General features: G+C 53.2%; 1 protein-coding gene across 1 annotated transcript; it reads right to left on the bottom strand.

Annotated features, from left to right (window-relative positions):
• Positions 1–110: 110 nt before the first annotated feature.
• Positions 111–25313, bottom strand: RELB (RELB proto-oncogene, NF-kB subunit). The gene is made up of 11 exons (XM_058529548.1): positions 25115–25313; positions 24080–24127; positions 19455–19801; positions 11489–11646; positions 10036–10127; positions 9730–9861; positions 8072–8176; positions 3945–4160; positions 3070–3138; positions 2856–2933; positions 111–949 (listed from the first exon to the last, which is right to left on the bottom strand). Exons 1-11 carry the CDS (start codon positions 25161–25163, stop codon positions 561–563), a joined length of 1683 nt encoding a protein of 560 aa, XP_058385531.1. The 5' UTR covers positions 25164–25313; the 3' UTR covers positions 111–560.
• Between the last annotated feature and the right edge of the window lie 936 nt (positions 25314–26249).

Here is a 26249-nt window from a genome sequence, read left to right as displayed (position 1 = left end):
CGCCGACGCGGGGGGCGTGGCCTGGTGGAGGGGCGTGGCCGGGAGGAGGGAACGGTGGCGCGGAGGAGATTCTGGAGCCTCCGTGCGCGAGGGCCTGCGGTGTTCCCCTAGCGGAGAAGAGACGGGACTCCCAAGGCTCAAAAACTCATCTTTATTAGGAAGACTCTGAACAAACAACCCACCCCCACCGTCAGGCCTGGGGAAGGAGGGCCGCGGCTCTGTACCCTCCTTCCGTCTGTACACTTTTTAGAATCCGTCTGGAGAAGGTGCCCCTCGGTTGTCGGGCCGAGGCGGCTTTCACAAGCTGGGGCATGGGCGCCACGCCCCTTCCCCCCCCCTCTCCGGACTCAGTTTTCTCATTTGTAAAATGGGCTCACGGGAAACCCGTGCTACGGAGCTTCTCGCCAGCGCTGAAGATGTCCAATTGAGAAGAATGAGGAGGTCGGGAGACGGACTGGGGGCGGCCCAAGGGGATGCAGGTGCTGGACATCCCGGCTGGGTCCGCAAGGCCCCTTCCACCTCCCTCCCCACCCAGCGCCTCTCCTCTGCGCCCGCGGGGGCTACGTGGCCTCAGGCCCCGGGGACAGGAGGCCGCCCCCAAAGCTGGCCTCGCGGTACTGGTTGGGGAACATGTTGCTGCCCACGAGGCTGGCAGTGCCCCCGTCCCCGGAGCCCGGGGTCTGGTAGGAGTCCAGCATGAGCGGCTCGGGGCCGGGGGGCTCCCCAACCGCAGCCCCTGCACCCCCGTTGCCCGCAACAGCGCTGGCAAGTGGCGGCGCCGGGGGCAGCATGTCCAGCATGGTGAAGAGCGTAGGGGGGGTGGTTTCGTAGGCAAAGCTGTTGTCGTCCAGGAGGTCCGGCCCGCCGGGGGGCTCCAGGCCGGGGAGGGACACGGTGCCAGGGAAGAAGTCTGCGTCTGGCAGCAGTGCTGATGGTGGTAGGAACGGGCCTGCAGGAAGAAGGAGAGAGAGAAGGAAATATGGGGGACTTTAGGGCCAGCTTCTGGCCAGGTCCTAACTCCGAAGTCCTGCCCCATACTAAATGTGTGATCAGTGTGGTCTCCTTTATAATTTTTTATTTATTTATTTTTTTCCCCCAAAGCCCCAGTAGATAGTTGTATGTCATAGTTGCACATTCTTCTAGTTGCTGTATGTGGGACGCAGTCCCAGCATGGCGGGAGAAAGCAGTGCGTCAGTGTGAACCCAGGATCCGAACCCCGGGCCGCCAGCAGTGGAGCGCATGCACTTAACCGCTAGGCCATGGGGCCGGCCCCAGTGTGGTCTCCTTTAATCCCAAGAAGAACCTCTGAGTAACGACTATCACCATGCTCATTTAATAAGCAAATTGAGGCAAAATAATTCACAGTCACACACAGCCGGCGAGTTGTGGAACTAGGGTTGAAACCACACTCCTGCAGTGCTGGGGAATTTTCCCCAAGAATGAGGAAGCTCCCCAACCCCAAAAGTGAAATCTCCACACCATCGGAGACCCAAGTGAGAAGTCATGAGTCCACAAATGGGAAGGTCAAATGATAAGTGTCATTAGAGGAGAGTGTCTCTTTTTGAGACAAGACAAATCTCATCAGCAAAAGCTGGTGACGTTTATCTCAGAAAGAGACACAGGGCTGCTGGGACTCTATTTCCCAGCCTCTCTTGCAGCTTGATGTGCTCTGAGACTAAGTTCTGCTGGCTGGAATGTGGGCATGATAGCTGGAGCTGCAGCAGCCATTTTGGACCATGAGATGGAAATTGTGAGTTGAAAATGGCAGGATCCTGGGAATCAGAAGATCATGCAACCACCAAACCATCCCCGGACCACCCTACCTCTGGACTGTGTTTATGTGAGAGGAGAAATAAAAATTCTGTCCTGTTGAAGCCCCTGTTCTTTTGTGTTTTGCTGTGAATGCAGTTAAATGTGATCATAACAAATGCAGGTGGCACTCCTGATTTCTGGCAAGTTCCTAACATCTCCTGGGCACTAACTCTGTGCAGCCACTGTGCTAAATAACTGTGTGACATGACCTCACTAACTTCTAGAAAAGACCCTGAGAGGTAGGGTTTCCATCTGACAGATGAATAAATTGAGGCCCAAAGAGATCACACGGTGGCTAAAATGTGGCCTCAGTCTGATTCCAGAGGTCATGCTCCTAACCATTATACTATGGTGCCCAGGCGGCTTTGCCCCAAGGGTGAGAGAGGGGGGCTTTAGACATTGGGAAATTGGGGTGGTGGAGGAAGTTGACAAATAGTAGCTGGCTGATGAGGAGGGGCTTCCGGGACTGGGGATTGAAGGTTGGTGAAATTCGCTAGGATTGGTGGTTGCTAGGGGCGGAGCTGTTTGGCATTGGTTACCCACTGGGGAGGCAGAAAGGACAGGGGGTACTTGAAACCTCCAGGGCAGGGTGGGACTGGCTGGAGTGGTCCGGGCTTGACAGACTCCGAGTGGTTGGTGGCTGGCTGGGAGCTGGGCACCCTGGGGTGGCTGGGGGCAGCATTCTTAGATCTAGTGGTCAGCGGGTGGGGAGTCTTCTGATGGCAACCAGGTAGGGCTGGAGTTCATGGGAACCGGAGGCTGGCATGTGAGTTGAGATGAAGGCAGGGGTAGAAGAGGCCAGAGGGTGGCTGGGATGGAGGCAGGCTCTGAATTTGAGGTTGGCTGGCTCTGACAACTGCCCCCACTTACCCACCATCCACTCCCTGCCCCCTGTGTCACATCCATCATCACTAACCCATACAGATGCCCAGGTGCGACCCCCCACTCCACCGCGGACCAACTGTGTATCCTTAGACTAGACACTTCGCTTCTCTGGGCTTCACCAGTAAAAAGGGGGCGGAGGGATGACCGCCGGGACCCACCTGGGCCCTGGCTGGGCAGGAAGTGGTCCAGGAAGGCTGGCTTTTTCCTCCTCCGTTTGCTCTCGATGCCGTGGGGGTCTGAGGGAAGGCAGAGATAAGGACCCCGGACCCCGACAGCCCCTCCTCCCCAGCCCAGGGTGAGGCAGGGCTGGGGGTCAATCCTCCCCTCCCAGGGCCCTGGAGAGGAGTGTGGAGAGGGGCAGAGGGGACATACCAGAGCTGTTCAGTTCCCCAAGGACGTCAGGCATCCCCCGTTTCCGCTTCTTGTCTACACCGTAGCTGTCTGTTCAGGAGACACCAGGGATATACAAAGTAATCCATCGATAGTAATAATTAAGAACTATTTTTAGAGACCATTTAGGAAGTTGTTGAGTTGTTCTAGTTCTTGGCCAACCAATGCAAATAGATGTTCACACCATGATCAGAATGACACCCAAATCCTCTCTAGCAACACTGGCCTCTTTTTGTTCCTGGAGCATTCCAGGCACAATCCTGCCTCAGGGCCTTTGCGCTTGCTGTTCCAGCTGCTTCAAACATTCTTCCTCAACTCCCACCACTTCCCTAGAGAACTGCTTAGTCATCCTCCCATCCTCAGCCGTCTCCCCCTCCAGGAAGCCCTCCCTGATCCCTAAGCCTGGGTCAGATGCCCCCTCCAGGCAATCTGAGTCCCCTGAGCAATTCCATCCCAGTCCTGCCTACTCTTGCTGTCACTGTATGGGAATGGGTCTGTCCCTCCACAGGACTGTGAGACTCATGAGGGCAGGGCTGGGGCCATTTCGGTCACTGCTGTGTCCCCAGCACTACCAAACACAAGGCCAGGCATGAACAGGCGTGCTGAGGGGAGAGATGATTAAATACTCCCCAAACGCCATGAGATGGGTACAATTATTATTTCCATTTTGCACAGGAGGACAATGAGGCTGGGAGAGGCCAAGGTCGCACAGCCAGGAAGCGGCAAAGCCAGGATTTGAACCCCAGTCTGTGCCGCTCCTAGCCTCTTCCCCTTTCCCCTCTGGGTAGCCCCAAGCAAGGCCAAAGTCCTGGTCTCACGGGCGAGGGTGGCGGGTCACCCAGGGTTGCCGTGGTTACCGTGGTCCCGAGGCAGGTACGTGAAGGGCAGAGGCTCGCTGCAGACCCCGTCGGTGAGCCGCTGCAGGAAGACGTTGACTGTCACAGGCTCCACGATCTCCAGGTCCTCGTAGGGCGGCGTCTTGAACACGATGGCGATCTGGCGGTGCACGTCGGCCTGGGAGAAGTCAGCCCGGCCTTCCCAGGAGGCCCTGCTGAACACCACTGATATATCCTCTGGCGGGAAACGAAGGACAGACGTCCACTGAGCCAGGACACTGGCCCACTGGGCCCCCATCTCACTCAGCCTCCCCCCAAATCAACACTCCTAAGAATAAAACGAATCATAGCGGCAGCTCGCTTTCTGTTGAGCACATCCTGTGTGCCATTCAGTAAGTGTTTTATATATATTATCTCATTTAATCCTTTTAACAACCGGAAAGGCAGGTAGAATTAATATTCCCACGGTGTCAGGGGTCCCGAAGACCACTGTCAGAGTCAGCGGTTCACTAAGGGGACTCACAAGACTCAGCATATAGTCGCGCTCACTTCCACAAGTCCTCTCCCAGTGGTGTCACACAGGACATGCCAATTCCCCTGGGTGACAAACCGTGACAACTCATGTGAAATGCCGTCTAAGGAGAAAGCTCATTAGACACTCAGCGCCCAGGGTTTTTACTGGGGGCTAGTCACGTGGGCAGCCTCTACCTGGCACATATACAGATTCCAGATGCCCAGAAGGAAAGCAGGTGTTCAGCACAAACCACTTGGCTTGTACAAGTAGTTTAGGCACGGGGAGCCACTCTTAGTGGTTAGGGAACGGTGGGGACCCTCCCAAAATCCAAGTGCCTGGAAGCCAGCCAAGGGTCGACCTTGTAAGCAGGGCTTTCAAAGGATGACAGTCTCAGATCTGCTATGTCAACTCTTTTGTACACACCCACTTTAAAGATGGGGAAACTGAGGCTTGGAGGGGTGAAGAGACTTACCCGAGGTCACAGGGCTGGTAGTGGAAGACTCAGGATTCAGTATGTTATTCTGCCTGCTATTTCTTTTTCTTGTCTTATTGCATTGTCTCTCATCACACTAACTCCATACACTGAGGCTTTCTATGTGTCAGACACACACAGATTGCCTCTAAGTCACACAACAACCCTAGGAACAGAGTACCTTTGGGAACTCCGTTACAGAGAGGAGGAAGCAAAGGCACAGAGAAGTGAAGTCACTTGTCCAAGGTCACACAGCGAGCAAGTGGTGGGAATCCAGGTGGGCTACAGCTCTTCACCGCCAGCTCTACCAGGGCTTGGGGAAGTTACCTGATATCTCTGGGCTGAGTTTCCTCACCTTTACAGAGGGAACATCATGGTACTGACCTCACAGGTTGCTAGGAGGTTGCTAGGAGGATTAAACGAGGCAGCCCAAGTAAAGAGTTTGGAAGAAGGCTTAGTATATAACAGGTGCCGAGTCCGTGTTAAGAAGGATTGTTTCTATCAGCATTATGCAAAGTACTCGCTTCAGGCCTGGAACTCAGACCATCCTCAGCAAATGCTAACTCTTTGTAGGGTACTTCTTGGGTAGCTGGGATCCCATGTCACCCTGCCAGTGGCTCATTTCAGGGATGAAGAAACAGAGGTTCAGGGTGGTGAAGTCACCTGCCCGAGATTGGCCGGTGAATGAATGATGGTGCAGGACTCACGCCCACCTCTCATTATTCACCCACACCTAGAACAGTGTCCTGCCCTGGCCCCAACTCCCTGGTCCCTAACAATTTCCTTGGTATCCCTCAAGTCTCAGCTTAAATGTCACCTCCTCTGGGAAGCCTTCCCAGATGCCTGGACCATGTCTGGTCTTCCTGTTGTTCAGTCTCAGTACTTTGTCTTCTTCCTTCTTGGCATCACCCACATTCATAACTTCTATCTCTTTCTCTACTTCCCACTGAACTGAGAGCCCTGTGAGGGCAGGGCCTGGGCCTGTCTCTGTCACAGCTGTGTCCCAGCATGAGGAGCCACCCAATAACCACTTGTCCATTCATTCAACATTTCATAAGAACTTCCCACTCCTGGGTACATATGTACAAGAATTGAAGACAGCTGTCAAACAAAAACTCATATATGAATGTTCATAGCAGTACTATTCATAACAGCCAAAAGGCAGAAACAGCCCAAATGCCCATCAGTGGATGAAGGGATACACAAATTGTGGTACATCCATACAATGGACTATTACTCAGCCGTGAAAAGGAATGAAGTACTAACACATGCTACAACATGGATGTACCTCAAAAACATTACGCTGAGTGAAAGAAGCCAGCCACAAAAGGCCACATAGTGTATGACTCCATTTATAGGAAATGTCCAGAACAGGCAAATCCACAGAGACAGAAAACGGATTAGTGGTTGCCAGGGACCAGAGGAGGGGGGACTAGGGAGTGACCGCTTAATGGGTACAGGATTTCTTTTTGCAAGCGATGAAAATGTTCTGAAACTGGAGAATGGTGGTGCACAGCATTATGAATATACTAAATGCCACTGAATTATACACTTTAAAATGGTGGGAAAAAAAAAAAAAAGAGTAAACTTTGTAGCCAAAAGAGTATTAGTAAAAGAAAAGAATTTGAAAAACAAAAGTTTTTCCTGAGAACCTCATGCGTGCTTGGCCCTGGACTGGGTGGTTCTGGGGACACAGCTGCTCACCAAGACAGCCCCAGGTCCTGCTCTTATGACCAGTCAGGGAGACAGACGTTAACTATGTAATCACACAACCTGAGAAAAGATGGAGGGGATCCCTGAGGCTCTGACAGGTTCTCCCGCTCTTCTCTTCTCTCACTGCCCTCCTGCCCTATTGGCCTTGCTGTTCCTCCAACAACCAGACCTGCTGCTACCTCAGGGCCTTTGCATTTGCTGTTCCCTCTGCTGGAACGCTCTTCCCCAGATGGCCACAAAGATCCTTCACGGCTCCAATATCATCTCCTGAGAGGGGCATTCCCTGGCCCCTCTAAGTAAAATTGTGCCCCCCAACCCCCCCAGCCATTCCTCCCTATCCCCTTTCTCAGCATTATTTTTCTCCAAATATTACTTTTTCACCATCTTCTTGAATTGTTTTCCAACTCTCTCTCTTTATTTTTTATTGTTCTTCCCAGAAGAAACGATGAACAGCACAGATCGCCTGGATTCAAATCCTGTCTCTACCTGCCTCGCTGTGTGACCTTGAGCAAGTTACTTAATCTTGCTGTGCCTTGGTTTCCTCATCTGCAAAAGGGGTATAATAATAATATCTACCTCTTAGAACTCTTAGGCGAATAGATGATCTAATAGATGGTGCATACACAGCACTTATGACAGAGCTTGGCATACAGCAGGAGCAAGGTCAACGTTAGCTCTTTATTACTGTTGGTGGTGATGTTATTTCTAATAGATTAACGTGATAGAAAATGCAAAGGATACAGAAAAGATAGAGACGGTAAAAGGGAAGGCTCCCTCCTGCCCTCTCTCCAGATGGGCAATCCTGGGCGGAGGGTTTTTTTTTTTTTTTTGGTGAGGAAGATTGGCCCTGAGCTAACATCCGTGTCCATCTTCCTCTATTTTGTATGTGGGATGCTGCCACAGCATGGCTTGATGAGCGGTGCGTAGGTCCCCACCTGGGATCTGAACCTGCGAACCCCAGGCCGCTGAAGCAGAGCATGAACTTAATCGCTACGCCACCAGGCCAGCCCGGGAGGCTTTTTCTTTTTTTAAACCCTATTTGAAGAAGGGACTTTTAAACAGACGTGAAAGAAGTAAAGGAGCTGCGTCTCCCGGCCTGTTTTCTTCATCCGTAGCCCTTGTCACAACTGTCATAAAGCCTTTATTTATGCCACCCCACGATTTTAATATCAGCACCCCCTGGACAGTGAGCTCGCGAGGGCCAGGACCACCTGGCACCCGTGTGGTCGGCACATTCAGCCCCCCGTCTTCGTGCGTGAATGAGGGAGCGACTCAGGGAGGGAAGGAATGAATCAGCCGTCTCTGTTCAACCCCAAAACCAGATTTCTAGATCCTTCCACTCTGCAGCCTCAGTTGGTCAGCTCCTCCTCACCCTCCTGGGCTCCCCGGCTCCCCTGTGGGCAACCAGACCCCGCCCCGCCTGCCCACCCGCGGCCCCAGGCCCCTCACCTTTCTGCACCTTGTCACACAGCAGGTAGAGCTCCTCGCCACCCGTGCACGGCCCGCTCTCCTTGTTGATTCGGCAGATCCGCAGCTCTGATGTGTTCGTGGACTCTGGGAAGGAGCGAGAGGAAGGGGCATATAAGAAAATACGAGAATTCGGTCATCAAACCCTTTCCAGGTCCCCCGTGGGTGCCCGTCCTGGACCGTGGGGAGGGGGAAATGGAGAAGATCCTCCTGGAACCCGTGGTCCGGGTGGGAAAAGAAGATGCTGAGGCTGGAGGGGTTAAGGGGCAATCGTGAGGCCCCCATGCTGAGGTCTGGTGAGTGTCCAGCCAAAAAGGGGACCCTCAGACCTCAGGGAGAGCCAGCGGGGTCAGGGGTCAGAGACGATTCTTAGACAAGGGTCGATGGCCTGAAATCTGTGGTGGATAGCCGTTGTTTTGCTCATCTGCCAGTCCTGGCCCTTCTTCTGTTAACAGCGCCCCAATTTTCCTTCAAGGACCAACCCCCATCTCAGTCCTGGAGACTGGGTGGGGCTGAGCCCACTCCCAGCTCAGCAATGATCATGTGACCCAGACCTGGCCAATCAGAGCATCGCCTCCTTCTGGCCACAGCTGATTGGTCAGAGAAGAGCACATGACCAAAACCTGGTCAATGAGAGACAGTCCTGAGACTTTGAGCAAAAATACTATATAAGACAAGCTCTCTTTGGGAGTGGGGGAGAGGTGCCAAGCTGGTAGCATATAAGCCTAGAGCTGCACACATTTTACCCTGCATGGGAGGGCCCTGCCAAGAATGACTAAAGTAGAGGAAGCAGAGCTGAGAGGCAGAAAGAGACAGATCCCTAATGCCATCACAGAGGATCTGGATGCAGCCAGACCTGAAGCACTGTGCTACCTCTGGATTTTTTTAGTTAATGGAACAAACATATTCTTCTTTTTTTCCTTATTTGAGTTGGGATTCTATCTCTTGCATCCATAAAAGCCCTGAATAAATTAATATCCCTCCCCATTTTGATGCTTGTGGCTGGCAGTCACTGTAGGCTGGCTAAAATCTAACAGCTGTTCCCAATCCCCTCTTCCATGCCTATACCCCTCTATAGAGGATGAAAAACCTAAATACTTGCTTTCCCAGACTCCCTTGCAACTAGGGGTGGCCATGGGACCAAGTTCTGGCCAATGAGACATAAACAGAAGTCTACTAGGGTGATTCTGAGGAATATATTATTTTCTCTATAAAAGAGAGAGACATTGTTACTCACGCTGCCTCTTCCCTAGGGCTGCCTAGTACAGCTGTACAGGTTGTTCATTCTATAACACTAGGAGGCCCCATTTCCATAGGTTACATAGTAAATGCTGATCCCTGGAATTGGGCAGTGTACAACATGCACACCATACAGAGTGACACTGCCCATCATGCCTTGAACACAGACATGATGTCTGGAGCTGTGGCAGCCATCTCATGACCATGAGGGAAAAGCCAAGAGAATCACAGAGCTGCTGAAACAGTACCCTGATTTTGCTGAGTTGAATCACCAAGAACAGACTTAATAACTGAGACAAATAAAAATAAAGAACTTGCTGTTTGCTCACACCATTGTATGTGGGGCTTCCTGGTACCTGCGGCCAAGGACAATCCTAATGGACACAGCACCCTCGACTCACTCTTGTCATAGACGGGCTCTGAGAGCACAGGGTCCATCCGGCGCATCTGTCCCTGCTGGTCCCTATAAGAGGCCTGGAAGCAGATCCTCACGACGTTCATGTCCACTTCCTGATGGTTCTTCAGGGAGCCGGCTGTGCGAGAGATATGGAAGGCTGAGTGGGGGGAGGGGGTGGAGGCCCTGGTGGGGCATGGGGGGCAGCGAGGGAGGAGATGGTGGGGACTGGAGAAGGCGAGGGGACGGGGGTGTGCAGAGGGGGCGCAGGGTTTGGGAGGACGCGAGGATCAGGCCAGGCACTGGGACTCACCGTTGTAGGGGTCGATGCCCAGCTGAATCTTCCGCTCGATGGCGGCCTCGATCTCCTTCTTCCTCACACACTGGATGCCCAGGTTGTTAAAGCTGGATGGGGGGAGAGCAGGGAAGGGCGGTACTCAGGAGGGGGTCGGCGTAGCCCTAACTCACAGGGGGTTCCAGCACATACAGCCCCCAGGCTCACAGTCTCAGGGGCTGAGGCGCCCCAGGCCCAGGGGTCCCAGCATTACGAGGGGTCCGGGGTTCAAGCCCCTCAGGGGGTCGAGGATTCTTGCGAGCACCTAGGAACACACCTGCTCTCACCACATGAAAACACTGGCTGACCTCATTCATCATAAGACAACTGCAAATTCACCACCAATGCAAGGCCAATTTTTTAAAACTCATCCAAACAGCAAAGATCAAAGTTTGATAATGACCTCCGCTGGTGAAGTTGTGAAGAATCGAGCGCCCTCGCACACTGCGGGGGCGCTGTAAACGGCTTCAGCAATTATACCTCGGAGGTATACTACGGCAGTAGTCATTCACGCCACAAATATTCCCTACTGTGTGCCAGGCACTGGGCTGGGTGCTGGGGGACACAGCAGGGAACAAAAGAGACAAAATCCCTGTTCTCACGGAGCCGACATTTTCACTACATTTATAAATCAGTAAAAGTATAAATGTAGAGACTTGGAGCCAGCAATTTAATTTCTAAGAGTTTACCCTAGAGAAGAAATGATGTATATGTAAAGCCATTCACTGCAGCACAGTTAGTAATGGAGCCACAAGAGAGTGGCACCATCGTAAGTGCCCATCAATAGGGGACTTGTTCAATGAATTGTGCACATCCACGCACTGGAATACTATACAGCCAATTAAAAGAATAAGGCAGCTCTCAGTGTACTGATAGAAAGATCTCTAAGACGTACTGGAACATAAAAACGAGGTGCAAATGTCTGCTACCATTTATAAGGGGAGAAAAAGATATATGCATAGCATATTTTTAATTGCCTCCAAGAAGGGGCACTGGCAGCTGGAAGACCAAAGATGGAAGGAAATTTATTTTTCACTGTACATCCTTTCTGAGCCTTTTAATTTTTTATTTATTGAAAACATACAAATTATGAAGCTAGAGAAAGAATGGGCCTTGCAGTTAAGGCAGATCTGGAGTGAATCCCAGCTCAGCCATTGGCTATCTGTGCTCCTTCACCTCTCTGAACCTCAGTTTCCTCCTCTGCAAAATGGGGATACATATAATGTGTGTGAACGTGAGTGTGGCAGGATTCCAGGCTGAGGGAAGACCCTCCAGCGCCCCAGGGCCTCGGTTTCCCCATCTAGGAAATGCAGTGGGGAGAGTCTGGCTAAGCTGCCTCTTCTCTTAAGGTTTCCCTGGGTGACTCTCAGCCCCTCGCAAACTCCGTGACCAAGGGCAAGGGGTCAGAGGTCAGGGGTCAGGGGTTGGGTACCTGTGCCGGGGGCTGACGTGAGGCCGGAGCCGCACCCTGCAGACGCCATCGGTGCAGTCCTTCCCCACGAGGCTGTGGGGGTGGACTCGGTGAGGCCAGTCCTTCCACACGAGGCACGCGGTCACCTCCACCTCCCGCAGCCCTCCACAGTCTCGGAGCTGCAGGAAGACAGGGGCTCTGTGGGGGTCCCATTGCAGACACATGCGCCCATCCAGACTCCCCGGGGCCTCCTTTCCAAACTCCTCTCCCCCCAGGAGGATACAAGGCTGTTTGCTAAGACCCTTCTGGTGGCCTGGGGGCCTCATGACACGATGGCTGCCCCACAGATGCGCTTTCTTTGGCCACTCGACTTTTCAAAATTGGATGTAGGTCGGGTCTCCAGGTATGTCCCCCGGATGACATACTGATGACAAGGAGAGAAAGGCACCTTCCCAGTGGAGAGACCTGGGCGACACCACCTTAACCAGCTGGCCAAGTTCGGCATCACTAATCCTGGGCCAGAATGACTCGGGCGCCCCCTATGGGCCGCGCTGGGAAGGACACAACGTCACTTCCCTGACGGCCCCTCCGCAGAGCACCACCTGAATCTCCTCGCCAGGAAGCACCAGACGGGCCCACACTGCGGGTCACCGGGTCAAAATATCAGTGTCGTGAAAGACAGTAAAAAGATGTGCGTCATATTTTCGGTGAAAAGAGAACAAATAACGTATTTTGACCCGGCTGGTTGTTACACAGTGTCTACATATGTAAAAATGCATATAGCTGTCCACTTAAGATTTGATGAAATATACTCAATTTAAAAAAAAAAGGAGAGGGACTAGAGAGTCAGGACAATGAAATGCAACATCTGATCCCTGATTGGATCCTTGATTGAGGAGGAGGAAACAATGATAAAACCCATTTTTGGGACAACTGGGAAATTTAAGTATGGACGGTACATTAAATGATATTGTTAATTTTCCTAGGAGCTAATTCTTAGGACATACGGGCTGACATATCTAAAGGTGAAGTCACACCATATTTACAACTCATTTGCAACAAACAACGTGTGTATTTGTGTGTGTGTGTGTACGTGTGTGCATATGGAGAGAAAGTGACAGATACAGCAAATGTGGTAAACACAGGTGAAGGGTATATAGTAACTTTTTCCCATAATTTTAAAATATGCTGAATTTTCAAGGACTACAATCCCCATACTAATTGAGAGAAGACTAGATTTTGTTTAGAACTGGAATTGTTTGCCACTTTGGAAAATCCCGTCACCAAGAGCAACCCTGGGTGTGTGGCGTTTAAGTCACCAAGTCCACCCGCTGGGTCAGGCTGCATTTGCCGCCGCTGCATTAATGAGGTCAAAACTAACTGTTACTGGGCTGTCCCGGCAGCACAGCGGTTAAATGCGCGTGCGCTGCTGTGGCGGCCTGGGGTTCGCCGGTTCGGATCCCCGGCGCGCACTGTCGCACCGCTTGTCAAGCCATGCTGTGGTGGCATCCCATATCAAGTAGAGGAAGGTGGGCACGGATGTTAGCTCAGGGCCAGTCTTCCTCAGCAAAAAGAAGAGGATTGGCATCGGATGTTAGCTCAGGGCTGATCTTCCTCACCAAAAAAAAAACAAACAAACAAACAAAAAACCTGCTACTTTCCTTATGTTTCCCTGGCGCTGTGCCCGAGCATTTACATTCTGAAATACATGTGCTTCTCCATGCTTATTTCTCCTTCATACTCAATTTAGGGCATTATGGATTTGGGGATGATTATGAGTAGAGGGAAGTAATATTGTCTATAAATTTCATTGAGTCAGATAGGGTTTAAATCATTCATTTAACCAGCTCCCCGTTGTAATATTAGGGGATTCTGAAAAGCTCAGAGTCAACAGTCTCAGGATTCATGAAGGCTGCAGGGCTGAAAGCTTTTCATCTTCGAGACGTCACACAAGACCGTGGATAAGACATTAAGGCTTGGAGAAAGTCAGACCTGGTACTAAAACCAGGCTCTGCCACTGGCTGCCTGCGTGATAAACCTCTCTGGTCTCACTGTCCTTATCTGTAAAATGGGTATTATTAAGTACTTGGCACACAGGAGCACTTAGTAAACGGTGGGAATTCCTAGAGAGAACTTGCTGTGTGCCCCTGAGCAAGTGACTTACCCTCTCTGGGCCTCAGTTTCCTCCTCTGAAAGATGAGGATTAAAAATCCTGAATCCAGATTCAGAGACAGGTCATCCCCTATGGTTGGACTTGTACTTTTCTAACTCTCTGAAATCAAAACCAACACTAAGCCAAAATAATTGCCCAGAAAGACTTAGAAACAAAAAGTTGGGGACAATACAGCCTCGAAGAATCACCTTGCAGATAACTCACTAATGACAAAGGGAAAGCTGGACTTTTACAGGAGAGACCAGGCTGTCACTACCTGTTATGGGCTGAATTGCAGCCCCCTAAAATTCATATGTTAAATCCCTAATGCCCAGTCACTCAGAATGTGACTGTACGTGGAGACAGACCTTTTCAAGACGTGACTGAGTTCATGAGGCCATTAGGGTGGGCTCTAACCCAACCTGCATCATGTCCTCATTTGGACCCACAGAGACACCAGACAAGAGCGGACACCGAGGAAAGACCATGTGAGGGCACAGAGAGAAGGTGGCCGTCTGCAAGCCACAGAGAGAGGCCGCAGAGGAAACCAGCCCGGCGACACCTTGATCTTGGCTTTCCAGCCTCCAGAACTGTGAGGAAGGAGATGTCTGTCTGAGCACCCCCGTCTGTGGTATTGTTAGGGCAGCCCGAGCAGACGAACACACCACCTTAACCACGGGATCCGACTCAGCGTCACTGATATTGGACAAACTGCCACCCTATGTCCCTTGACGTGAGACATTGAGGAGGCCACAGCATCACCGCTGGGGTATTCCCAACAAGACACATAACCTGATCTAATCTGGAAACCGCCAGCGAAGCCAGAACGCAAGACATTCTACAGAACACCTGTCCTGGGGCCCGCCCCGTGGCTTAGCGGTTAAGCTCGCGCGCTCCGCTGCTGGCGGCCCGGGTTCGGATCCCGGGCGCGCACCGACGCACCGCTTCTCCGGCCGTGCTGAGGCCACGTCCCACATACAGCAACTAGAAGGATGTGCAACTGAGACATACAACTATCTACTGGGGCTTTGGGGGGAAAAATAAATAAATAAATAAAATTAAAAAAAAAAAAAAGAACACCTGTCCTGTCCTCCGCAAATGTCCACGTCCCCAGACACAAAGACAGTGAGGAACTGACCCAGGTCAAAAGACACGAGAGAGACTTGTCGCAGTCCAGTCGGGCTGCTATGATGAATACCATGAACTGGGTAGCGTGTGAACAGCAGAAACGTATTTCTCACAGCTCCGGAGGCTGGGAGTCCGAGATCGGGGGCCAGCATAGCCGGGCTCTGGTGAGGGCCCTCTTCCGGCTGCAGACTGCTGAGCTCCCACTGCGTCCTCACGTGGTGGAAGGGGCAAGCAGGCTCTCCGAGTCTCTTCTATAAAAGTACTAATGCCATTCATGAGGTCTCTGCCCTGCTGACCTGAGCACCTTCTGAAGGCCCCACCTCCTAATACCATCACCTTTGTTGTTACTGCTGTTGATTCCGACTCCTAGCCACCTGTGGACAGCAGACCAGAACCCTGCCCGGTCTTTCTGTGCCATCCTCTCCCCTTCCGGCGCTCCATCAGACAATGCTCCACTGCCATTCATAGGGTGTTCATGGCCAATTTTTTTGGAAATGGGTGGCCAGGTCCTTCTTCCTAGCCTGTCTGAGTCTGGAAGCTCTGCTGAAACCTGTCCACCTTGGGGGCCCCTGCTGGTATTTGAAATATCAGTGACATAGCTTTCAGCATCACAGCAACACGCAGCCATCACAGCATGACCACCGACAGACAGACAGGCGGTGTGGTTCCCTGACCGGGAAATAAATCCTAGCTGCGGCCGTGAGGGCACTGAATCTTAACCACGAGACCACCAGGGCTGGCTACCCTCACCTCGGGGGTTAGGATTTCAACACATGAATTTGCGGGGGACACAGACATTCAGGCCACGGCAAGACCTGACAACTAAGTGTAGCACGTGATCCTGGACTAGATACAAATAAGCAGACAACAAAAACAACAGCTGAAAAGGATATTTTGGGGATGACTGGGATAATTCGAAAATAGACTGAATACTAGATAATATCCTTGTATGAATATGAAGTTTCCAGAGAGTGATAACGGTGTTGCGATTAGACAGGTCCTATATTGTAGGAAAGGCCCTTGTTCTAGAGAGAGACACGACGAAACATTTTGGCTGAAGTATCATCATGTCCCCAACTTACTTTCAAATCCTCCTCCATAATGACTACGTAGAGAGAGAGAGAGAAATAAAGCAAATGTGGCAGAAGGCGTACGGGTGTTCATTGGGCTATTCTTGTCTATTTTATACAGGTCTAGAATTTTTCAAAAGAAAAAGTTGAGACAAAGTTGAAAAAAATCTCCTATCAAATTGGAAAAACAGGCAAAAAGCTTAAAAATAAATAAGGGGCTATGAAATTGCCCCTCCACGCACCACACTTGCCCCATTCCTGAAAATCCAGTGACAGAATGTACATTTCAAAGTCAACCATTCTTTTAACCAGAATGTCCCGCTGACCGCATGCTACTGTTGGTCACGATGCCTGGAGACAAATCAAATAACAGCACCAACTACAACCATCTAGCTGAGGAAAGCAGGAGGGCATACCCTCTCCCTGGTTTCCTCACTGCGTCCTGTGCTGGCTGGAGCTTCAGCCCCATTTTACAGATGAGGAAACTGAGGCCAACAGAAGCACTGGACTTGCCCCAATTCACACGGCTGGTAGGTGGCAGAGTCAGGTCTCAAACCCCAGGCTTTCTGACATTAAAATCCAAACTTGGGAGGAGGACGAGGTTGTTCTGCTCATCACCCAAATAAAGCCACGAGAACAACTCCCATCGAGGGAGAGGGTGAGGGAAGCAGGAGACCTCACTCAAGGGAGCTCAGACCTGGGGCGGGGGTCAGGGAAGGTGTCCCTGAGGTGGGCTGAAGAGGAGGTGACCAGGCTGCAGGAGGAAGGCACTCCAGGCAGGAGGAACAGCATGGGCAAAGGCCCAGTGGCTAGAGGGGGCGAGTGAGGAGGGGCTGGGTGGGAACAGCAGGAGCCAGACAATGAGAGGTCTTGGAGGCCCAGGGAGGAGCTTGGGCGTCCTCCTGAGGGCACTGGGGAGCAAGGGAGGGTTCTGAGCAGGGGAGAGAGCAGACGTGTCATTTAACGGGACCTCTCGGGCTGCCTTGTGGAGGAAATCTGGAGGGGACTAGGAGCTGGTCACCAGGGAGGAGGCTGGAGGCCGGGGAGCAGCTGGGGCCGGCACCTGGGGCTAGTGGAATGGTTAATACACAATTCAGGTTCAATAAACATTTGGACAAAGATCCAAAAGCACCTGAAGGCTCCGTATTGGGGAGGCGCAAGGCACCAGGCCTCTCCAACACCAGTGGGAGAAACAGTCTGGGTACGACCCCCATGGAGGGCAATTTGGCAATATCCATCAAATTACCTTTGACTGGCAATTCCACTTCTGGAAGGTACTTGAGTGACACATATGAAGGAAATAACAGATGAACTGAGTGATTCTCTACAGCCCTGCTTATAATAGTAGGAGACTGGAAACAACCTAAATGCCCAAGAATAGGAGACTTGCATCATAAAAGATCCCACATCCACACAACGGGATATGATGGGGGAGAGAATAAGGCAGCTTTAGGCATGCTGATGTGAGCTGAGCTCCAAGACCTATTCTTAAGTAAAAAAAAGCATGGCGCAGAACAGCATATAGAACACTCCCCTGTACGTACAAAAAGGGGGATAGTATAAATGGATGTATATATTTGCCTGTATAATCATAAAATACTCCTGGAAGGATACAAACAATATTGACAACAACAGGGGAACCTCTGGGGGAACCTGGGGGTAGGGGTGGGGGACTTTTGTTCATTTTAATTAAATTTAAATTCTGTTAATTGAATACGAATGTTTATATTTTTGAACGTTTTGAACCACATCACCTGATTCAAAATTTTAAAACAAAATAAAGATGTATATAGTTAAAAAATCTTGGGCCAGCCCTGGTGGCCTGGTGGTTAAGTTCGGCATGCTCCGCTGCGGCAGCCCGGGTTCGCTTCCCAGGTGTGGACCCACACCACTGGTCTGTTAGTTGCCATGCTGTGGCAGCAGCTCACATACAAAAACAAGAGGAAGATTGGCAGCAGATGTTAGCTCAGGGCGAATCTTCCTTAGCAAAAAAAAAAAAAAAGAAAAACTTACTCTATCCATTTAGCAATCCTCCCCTAAAGTAATCACCTTTATTTATTTCTGTTTTTCCTTCCAGAGTTTCCTTTTTTTTTGTCAAGAAGACAGCATTTAAAAAATTTTCTTAAAGTATAATTGACATGCAATATCCTATTAGTTTCAGGCATACATCACAATGACTCAATATTTACATACTCTTCCAGAGTTTCTATACGCACATACTAGCAGATACAAATATAAATCTTGAGGCCAGCCCGGCGGCCTGGTGGTTAGGTAGGCGTGCTCCGCTTCGTCGGCCCAGGGTTCGCAGGTTCGGATCTCGGTGCGCACCAGCGCACCACTTGTCAGGCCATGCTGTGGGGGCGTCTCATATAAAGTGGAAGAACATGGGCACAGATGCTAGCCCAGGGCCACTCTTCCTCAGCAAAAAGAGGAGGATTGGCATTGGATGCTAGCTCAGAGCTGATCTTCCTCACACATACACAAAAAATATATATATAAATCTTATCTTTCCCTCTTTTTAACACAAAAAGTAGTATATGCAGGGTCTGTGTCTCCATATTTTTTTTTTTTTTTTGCTTCTTAATATGTGTTGGAGCTACTTCCACATCAGTACCTAGAGGATATCTTCATTTTAAAATGTTTCTGTATTAACTGTATGTATCTATATTTATCTGCACACATGCACAGATAGACTTGTTACGGCTACAGAGGATTCCATGTGTAGGTGTTCATCGATTATTTCTCCCGTCCCTTACTGATTGACACTGATGTTCCCAATTCTTCACCATACAAACGAGGCTGCCGGGGATAACCTTTTTTGTGTGTGTGTGTGAGGAAGATTAGCTCTGAGCTAACATCTGCTGTCAATCCTTCCCTTTTTGCTGAAGAAGATTGGCCCTGGGCTAACATCCGTGCCCACCTTCCTCTACTTGATATGGGACGCCGCCACAGCGTGGCTTGACAAGCGGTGCGTTAGTGCGAGTGGGGAGCCGAACCTGCGAACCCTCGGGCCGCCGAAGCAAGTGCACGCACTTAACCACTACGCCACCAGGCCGGCCCCTGCAGTGGATAACCTTGGACATCCCTCTGTTTGCCCAGATGCAGGCACAGCTATGTGATCAATTTCTAGAAGTGGAATGGCCCGGCCTATGAGTAACGACGACAATAATAATAACACTAATAATTATTGAGCACTTACCTCCTTGGAGGTCCTTGCCATGTATAGTTAACTCCTTCACTCCTCCCAGCAACCCCAGGCGGCAGGTTACTATGACTACCCCATTTTGTCCAGGAGGAAACTGAGACCCAGAGAGACTGAGTAACCCGCCCAAGGCTGCACAGCTGGTAAATGGCAGAAGTGGGATTCGAACCCAGGCGCTCTTTCTTAAGGCCTCGCTCGAGAACCAGGAGGCTACCCTGCCTTTACCAGCGATGGTAATTTTGATCAGCACTGCCAAATTGCCAGGAAGAAGGCCTTTCTTTGAATGCCCTTTTCAATTTGCGGCCAGGCGAGAGCATTACCGGTTCCAACAATAGCAACGGCAATAATAATACCTCCCCCCCATCAAATACACGCACATGAACCTCGGGGCGAGGGCAGCGCCGCGAGCCCCCCGGCCCCAGCCCCGGGCCCCACCTCGATGGCGGGCAGCGTCTTGCTGGCCTCCGTGCTGCTCTCGCCGAGGATGCTGCCGGCCGAGCGGCCCTCGCACTCGTAGCGGAAGCGCATGCCGCGCTGCTTGGGCTGCTCGGTGATGACCAGGTGCGGCCGCGGCCCGGGGCCCGGCGCGGGGGGCACGAGGCGGCCCAGCGGGCAGCCCCAGGGCGGCGGCGTGGCCGGGGGCGCGGGCGCGGCGGGGCCCAGGGTGACGGTGCTCAGGGAGGCCGCCCCGCGGGACACCAGGCGCGGCAGCCCCTCGCCCAGGCCCGGCGGCGCCCCCTCCAGGCCGAAGCCGTTCTCCTTGATGTACTCGTCGATGATCTCTGCGGGAGAAGCAGAAAGTGGGCGCGACGCTGACTCCAAAAGAAAAGCCTTGGGGACCCCCGAGCCCTGGCCCGCCGCGCCTTTTCCAATCCATCCATTTCTTCAAGACATACTTTTTGTGCGCCCAGGGCAGGGGCCTCAGCTCCCAACATAAAAAAGCCCCTGCTCTCCTTCTCGCAAACAGCCCCCCAGCATCCCGCTATTCGTGAAGCCAGAAACCTGGGGCGGCCTGGTCTCCTTCTCCTGCACCCGCTCATCCACTCCCCTGCGTCATAGCTCCCGAATCCACGCCTCCAACACCTCCCATGTGGATAAAGGCCATCGCAGGTGCGGCTGCTTCCATCTTGCCCCGATTAATAATAACAAGACCAATAGCTTGTTATTCATCTCAGAAAGCAGCACCACCAGCCACCTTCCACAAAGCGCTCAAGCTGGCAGGGTGCACGTCTCTGTCAGATGCTCAGGATCCCATATCTGCTGTGTCTGATCCATGAACTTCTGCCTCTACCTCGAATATACATGTACGTTCCCACCGCTTCTCCCCACCCTGGTCCCCCTCCATCGCCTTCCATCTGAACCACGGCTCCTGTTCCCAACCTCACCTCTTCCAGTCTGTTCCCCCCATGCAGCCAGAGGGATCTTACGTCAGACCCTGTCCCCGGACTGCTCAGAAGCCTCCGGTGGCTCCCATCTCCCTTAGAGTCCAAGTCAACGCCCTCCCCAAACTCCATTCATCTCAGAAAAACAAAACCCAAACAAAACCCCACACCTCTGGCCAGGGAGCCTTGCATGGACTGGCCCCCGCTGTCCCGGCCTGCCCCTCGCCGGGCCTCTCTCTCCCGCTCCAGCCTCCTTTCTGTTGCTTTTGCACCCACCCAGCCCGGCCCTCTTCAGGGTGCTGTACCTGCTCCCCCATCTGCCTGTTCCACACTTCCCCCCATTCAACCCATGCTGGCTCCTTCTCAGCCTTCCCGTCTCGGCTCAAATGTCGCCTCTTCAGAAAGGCCCAATCTAACGTGTCTTCCCCAGGCCATCTCTCCCTCTTCCTGTTTATTTCCTTAACAGCCCTTAGCCCAAACTAACACGATCTGTTCATTTACTCCTTTTCCTACTGTCTCCACCACTGGCGTATCAGCCCTTGGTTCATGACTGAATCCCCAGTGCCTAGAAGAGTGCCGGGCACGGGACAGGTGTGCAGTGCAGTCCACTGAAAGCACGAACAACAGCCATAGTAACAGTGACACTAAAGGCAGCTGACATATGCCGTCTTTGCTAAGTGTCCAGCACTGCTAAGCACCCTGGGAACGTGACTTTGTTAAAATCCCCCAACAGTCCCGAAGTCAAGCTGTGACGGCTCCTCCCCAACAAGGAAGGCCAAGACTCCCCTCTGTGAGCCCCTGGACTCCTCAGCCTCCCCCCCAACCTGCCCTGTGATACTCACCCAATTCATCTGTGGAAGGAAGAGAAAGAGACAGGTGAGATCCAGAAAGTGGTCAAGATTTTCATCTTCTAAGACAGATTCCCCAACCGCATCCCCCCCTGGAACTCTCTCCGCTTCCCCCTTCCTCCAACCCGGGAAACCCGGGGCTCCGACTCGCTGGGGTGCCAACCCCCAACCCCATCTCCCCCTCCTGGGCTGCCCTCCTCTCAGCTCCCAATGTTGGGGCCCCAGGGTCATGGCACCCCAAAATGCCTCCCCAAAACATTTAGGCCAGAGATTAGGAAGCATTGTTGAGAATCCCAGGAAAAGTCAAGGGTCTTATCACCAGGAAAAAAATGGACGCCCAAGATTCTAGGCAAAATGCGGGCATGTTCCCTTCCCTAAAGCCCACCCTAGACCCCCGGGAGGCCATTGGCTGGTGTCTGAAGATCCATGGAGGCAGATCCTCCACCTCCAGGGAGTCACCCAGTCTGCATCCCGGCCTGGTCCCCAGCAGTGCCTACCTGCCCTCCCGGACTTGCCCCCAGTTCCTGAGGGGGGAGTGCCAGTGGTGCTGGGGAAGCCCCTCATTACCTCCTCAGGAAAGTTCAGCCCTGAAAGGGGCCATGGAGAAATCGAAACCAACCTCCTGTCACTCGGTGGACAGGACAAGGGGAAGCCCAGAGGGAGCACGCAAGCCTTGAGGTCACACAGCAAGGGAGGGCAGGCCGGGGCCAGATGCCCCGCCAGGGTGGCCTGTGCTGGCTGCTGGCTGCGGCCTTATTGACGCCGACCTGTCCTGCTGCCAGACCTGTCCTCCTCCTCCACTCTCGGGGAGTGGCTCCTGGCAGCCAGACCTTTGGTCCTGGGAAGGCAGTTCTCCTACACCCCTTATCTCACGCGATCTGTGAAGTCAGCAGGGTGGGGAAGACACCCTCGCTTGGTGGATGGGGACACTGAGGCTGGGAGAGATGAAGGGACACCCTGCGGATACTGGCAGGGCCTACCTCAAGTCACTGCAACTTGGAAAAACCGTCTTAGGCCTCTGTGGTGGAGGCCCCGGGCACCCGAAGATGAATTAGACTTGTCTAGGCCCTCAAGGAACTCCCAGGCTGCAGGGGGAAACTGAGGCCCAGGCAGCAGTGGCTGGAGCTTTGGACTGCCTCAGTTCAAACCCTGGCTCGGCTACTTGCCAGCTCTGTGGCCTTAGGCCCATTACTTAAGCTCTTTGAGCCTTGGTTTCTTCGTCTATAAAATGGACACAGTAATAACGCCTCCCTCTTTGGGCTATAGTGGAAATTAAATGAGCTGATAATGGGAAGCACTTAGAAACCGCCACAATAGCAGGCGCTACATAAATGCTACAGTGTTAGGAGACATTTTGTCGACTTGGGTAAACCGCTTCCCCTCTCTAGGCCTCAGTTTGTCTGTCTATAAAATGAGGAGGCTGGAATGAGGAGGTTCAGAGCGTGAGGTGTGGAGTCACAAGGATGGCGGCTTGAATCCCAGCTGTCACTCACTGGCCCATCAAAACGAGGGAAAGTTTCCCTCCCGCTCTATCCCATCCCCACCCTGCTATTAGATATCATTGACTCTCAGACTTCTTCATGGCCTTTATCACATTTTATAATCAATCCCACATTTCATTTATTGTTTATGTGTCTGCCTCCACATCCAGGTAGGGAACCCCAGGAAGGCAGAACCACGGCTGTCTCAGTCACTGCTGAGTCCCCAGCACTGCCCAGCACAGGGCCAGGTACACAACAGGCGCTCAATAAATATTTATTGAATGGATGACGTCAGAAATTAGTCTCAATTGAAACCAAAGATCTAAGTCTCAGGCCAGAAAAGTCTCAGCCTTGTTCCTGCCCAGAACCAGCGCCCGGGCAGTACCTGTCCCCAGTGCCATCTCCCACCTTTCACCATCGCCCAGACCTGTCAGAGAACCCGCAGAGCCTCTGCCACAGCCAAGCCAGCACTTCTGGGGCCCACCCCCTAAGATTCTCCCCCCAGAGAGAGGCTCAGACCCAGCCCACTGGGGCCTCTGAGTTTTCATGGTGATGGGACTCAATCCTGCCTTCCATAATCCCAGCGGATTTATAAGAGAGAGGATCTTGTCATTTGGCCATGATTCTGCATTTCCCTGGGCAGCACTGAATTTGGGATGGCACAGGCTGAGGGACCTTAGAGACTAGTGGTTCTCAGCATCTCTTGGGAACTTGCTAGAAATACAAACTCTCAGGGCCCATCCTAGACCTACTGAATCAGAAGCTCCAGAGGTGGGGCCCAACAATCTGTTTTAACAATCTCTCCAGGGGACTCTGATGCACACGAAGGTTTAAGAACCACTGTTATAGCCTGTCTAATAATAATAATTATTATTGTTATTATATCACTAATAGTTAAAATTTATTGAGCCTTTACTGTGTGCCTGACACTGCTTTGAAAGTTTACCTGTATCCTCTCAATCCCCCTAAAAAGGAAGCACTGATATTATGCCCATCTTATAGATGAGGAAAACTGAGGCCCAGAGAGGGGAAGTGACTTGCAGACATTCACACAGGGAGGGGGTGGTGGCATCAGCCTGTAATTATTAACTTCAGTGCTAATATGGTGATTCTTTAAAGAGAACTCCTCTTAGAGCATGAACAGGTGGTTAGTTTTACCTGTCCAGCTCCTAATCACCGCCTGGGGCCCCCATCTCAACGGGCAGGGAGGGACACAGGCCGTCAGAGGAAAGCTGAGGTGGACCTAGAGAAACCCCCAAACAGAGGCGTGCCCAACGCCGCCTGTACAGGATTCCCCCGTCCCCCGTCCTAAGCGTGCAGGTGGGCAGGGACCGTGGAGGGCTGCTCACCCGTGGTCCTGGAAACGGCGAGCGAGAGCGAGGAGAGGTCAGCGGGCCCTGCAAGGAGGGAGGCACGTCTCATGAGCTGATGGAGATGCAGCGGGAGGACCAGAGAATCCCCCAAGCCCCATCCCGTTCCCCTCCTGGCTCCGCCCCTTTGAATCAGGCCCCTCCCCCTTATCGCCCACTGAGTCTGGCCTTGCTCCCTTCCCTAACCCATGGACGCGTCCCCTAGTTTATCATTCACCCCACCTTTCATCACACTCAGGCCTCGCTCCTTCTCCCCCTTAAGATCGGGCCTGGAGGAGCCCTTGTCAACCTGTTAGGAAAGCCCCCACCTCCTTCCTTATCTCAGGGTCAGACCCTACCCCTTCACTTTTTCAGTGTCAAGCCCGTCCCCTTCTCCCTCTCAGACCCTGCCACTTCTCTTCTGAGACCAGCTACCCCCTCTTCTTCTCTGAGTCAGGCCCCGCCCTTCTTTTTTCGGAACAGGCCCTCTCCTGTCTCTGCGCCAGAGCCAGGCCCCGCCCCTCCTCCCTCTCGGAGTCTGGCCCCGCCCCCTCTCGCCCTCAGGCCCCGCCCCTTACTCTGAGCCGGACCCCGCTTCCTTCTCTGAGTCAGGCCCCGCCCTCCTCTCGCTCTCAGGGTCAGGCCCCGCCCCTCCTTGGAACCAGGCCCCTCCCTTTTCGCCCTCTCGGAGTCTGGCCACGCCCCCACCCCACAGCCGCGGCTCGCGCTCCGCCTCCTCCTCGTCAGGCCCCGCCCCTCCCCTCTCGGAGTCGGACCCCGCCCCCCTCTTTGCCTCAGGGTCAGGCCCCGCCCCCTTCTCACTCTACAGTGGGACGCCTCTCTCTTACCTTGGGCCGGACCCCGTCCCCATCCTCTGCCTCCTTCCTTCCCTCTAATACAGTGTCCCCGGAGCCCTCACACTCTCCCGGCAAAACCCCTGGAGTCCTGTAGGAACCATCAGACTCCTCCGGGACCCGCAGACGCCCGCATCTCCAGTCCCGCCCCAGAGTCCTCCTGAACCCAGGCCCCGCTTACCCAAGGCCCCCAGCTCCGCTGGGGGTCTGGCGACGCGGCGACTCGGCATGGCCCGACCGGTGGGGTCGGACGGCCCGGAGGCCGGCCCACACCAAAACACACGCGCGGGCGGCCCGGGCGGCCGGGCGGTACGGTCCGGCGGACGATCGCGGGTCGGGCGAGCGGCTCAGGGGCTGGGGCCGCAGGCCGGGCAGGACGCGCGGCGCCCGGGGCTGCGGGGGGCGCCGGGCCGGGCCGGGCGGGCGGCGGGCGGGGGCGGGGCGGCGGAATTCCCCGGCGCCGCCGGCCTGCGCGCCCATTGGCCCGCACCCCGCCGTGACGTCACGCTGGGGGAACGGGAAAACCCCCACGCGTCACGTGGTCGCGGGGGCGGGGCCGGCCGGGAAGAGGAGGCCGGGCGCACTGGAGGGGCCGGGCGCCGCCGCTGCCCGTTGCTCTGGCGGAGAAGACTGAGGCCTGCTTGGGACCACTCACGCCCCACCCAGGGAGCAAGTCGGGAAACTGAGGCCCGCCGCTCAGGTGTGCCGGCGGGATTGAACCTGCTGTTTCTCTGGCTGGAAGGGCACTTCGGGATCAGGGGCTCTATAGCTGACATTGATAATGATTTTTACGAAACCTCCGTGGTCTCTCTACGCCTCAGTTTCTTCAACTGTAAATTGGGAGTGAACATATTTAAACGTTTAAAGCTAGAATGTCAGTTCTAGGATTTGTCTGTTTTGTTCTTTGCTGTCTCCCCAGTGCCTAAAACAGCACCTGGAACACAGTAGGTGCCTAATAAATGTTTGTTGAATGAATGGAGGGATGTTTTATTCCTCCCCATAGCCCCTTCAAGTTTCCTAATAGCGCAGCGCACTTTCAGCTCAGTAACTCGGGCTGGGAATGGCTGAAGCCCCCCGTGTACGTATCCAGCTGTGTGCCTGACGGCTGAGCAGAGGGCTTACCTGGGGGCCTCAGACGCACGTGACAGAACCAGGAGGAGAGACGAGGGACTGAGGCTCAAAGAGGGGCAGCTCTTTGGTCACATCACATTCCTAAGCCTGCCCTGTCCGTGAGAATGACTGGGTGACTGTTGGGTTCCAGCTGGGATGCAGGGCACCCTCGGCCCACAGAGCCGGGGGCTGGCGTCCTGTGTCTG

The sequence above is a fragment of the Diceros bicornis genome, chromosome 34, assembly GCF_020826845.1.
Source record: "Diceros bicornis minor isolate mBicDic1 chromosome 34, mDicBic1.mat.cur, whole genome shotgun sequence".
Classification (NCBI taxonomy): domain Eukaryota; kingdom Metazoa; phylum Chordata; class Mammalia; order Perissodactyla; family Rhinocerotidae; genus Diceros; species Diceros bicornis.
Note: the sequence above shows the minus strand (reverse complement) of the source record. Positions and strands in the feature narration are given on the sequence as shown.

Coding starts and splice junctions, on each gene's coding strand:
- RELB (XM_058529548.1), bottom strand. CDS start 25,163: ATGCCGAGTCGCCGCGTCGCCAGACCCCCAGCGGAGCTGGGGGCCTTG. Junction 24,128..25,114: donor AGCGGAGCTGGGGGCCTTGG/GTAAGCGGGGCC, acceptor CCCTCCTTGCAG/GGCCCGCTGACCTCTCCTCG. Junction 4,161..8,071: donor GTGTGACAAGGTGCAGAAAG/GTGAGGGGCCTG, acceptor GTTTCCCGCCAG/AGGATATATCAGTGGTGTTC.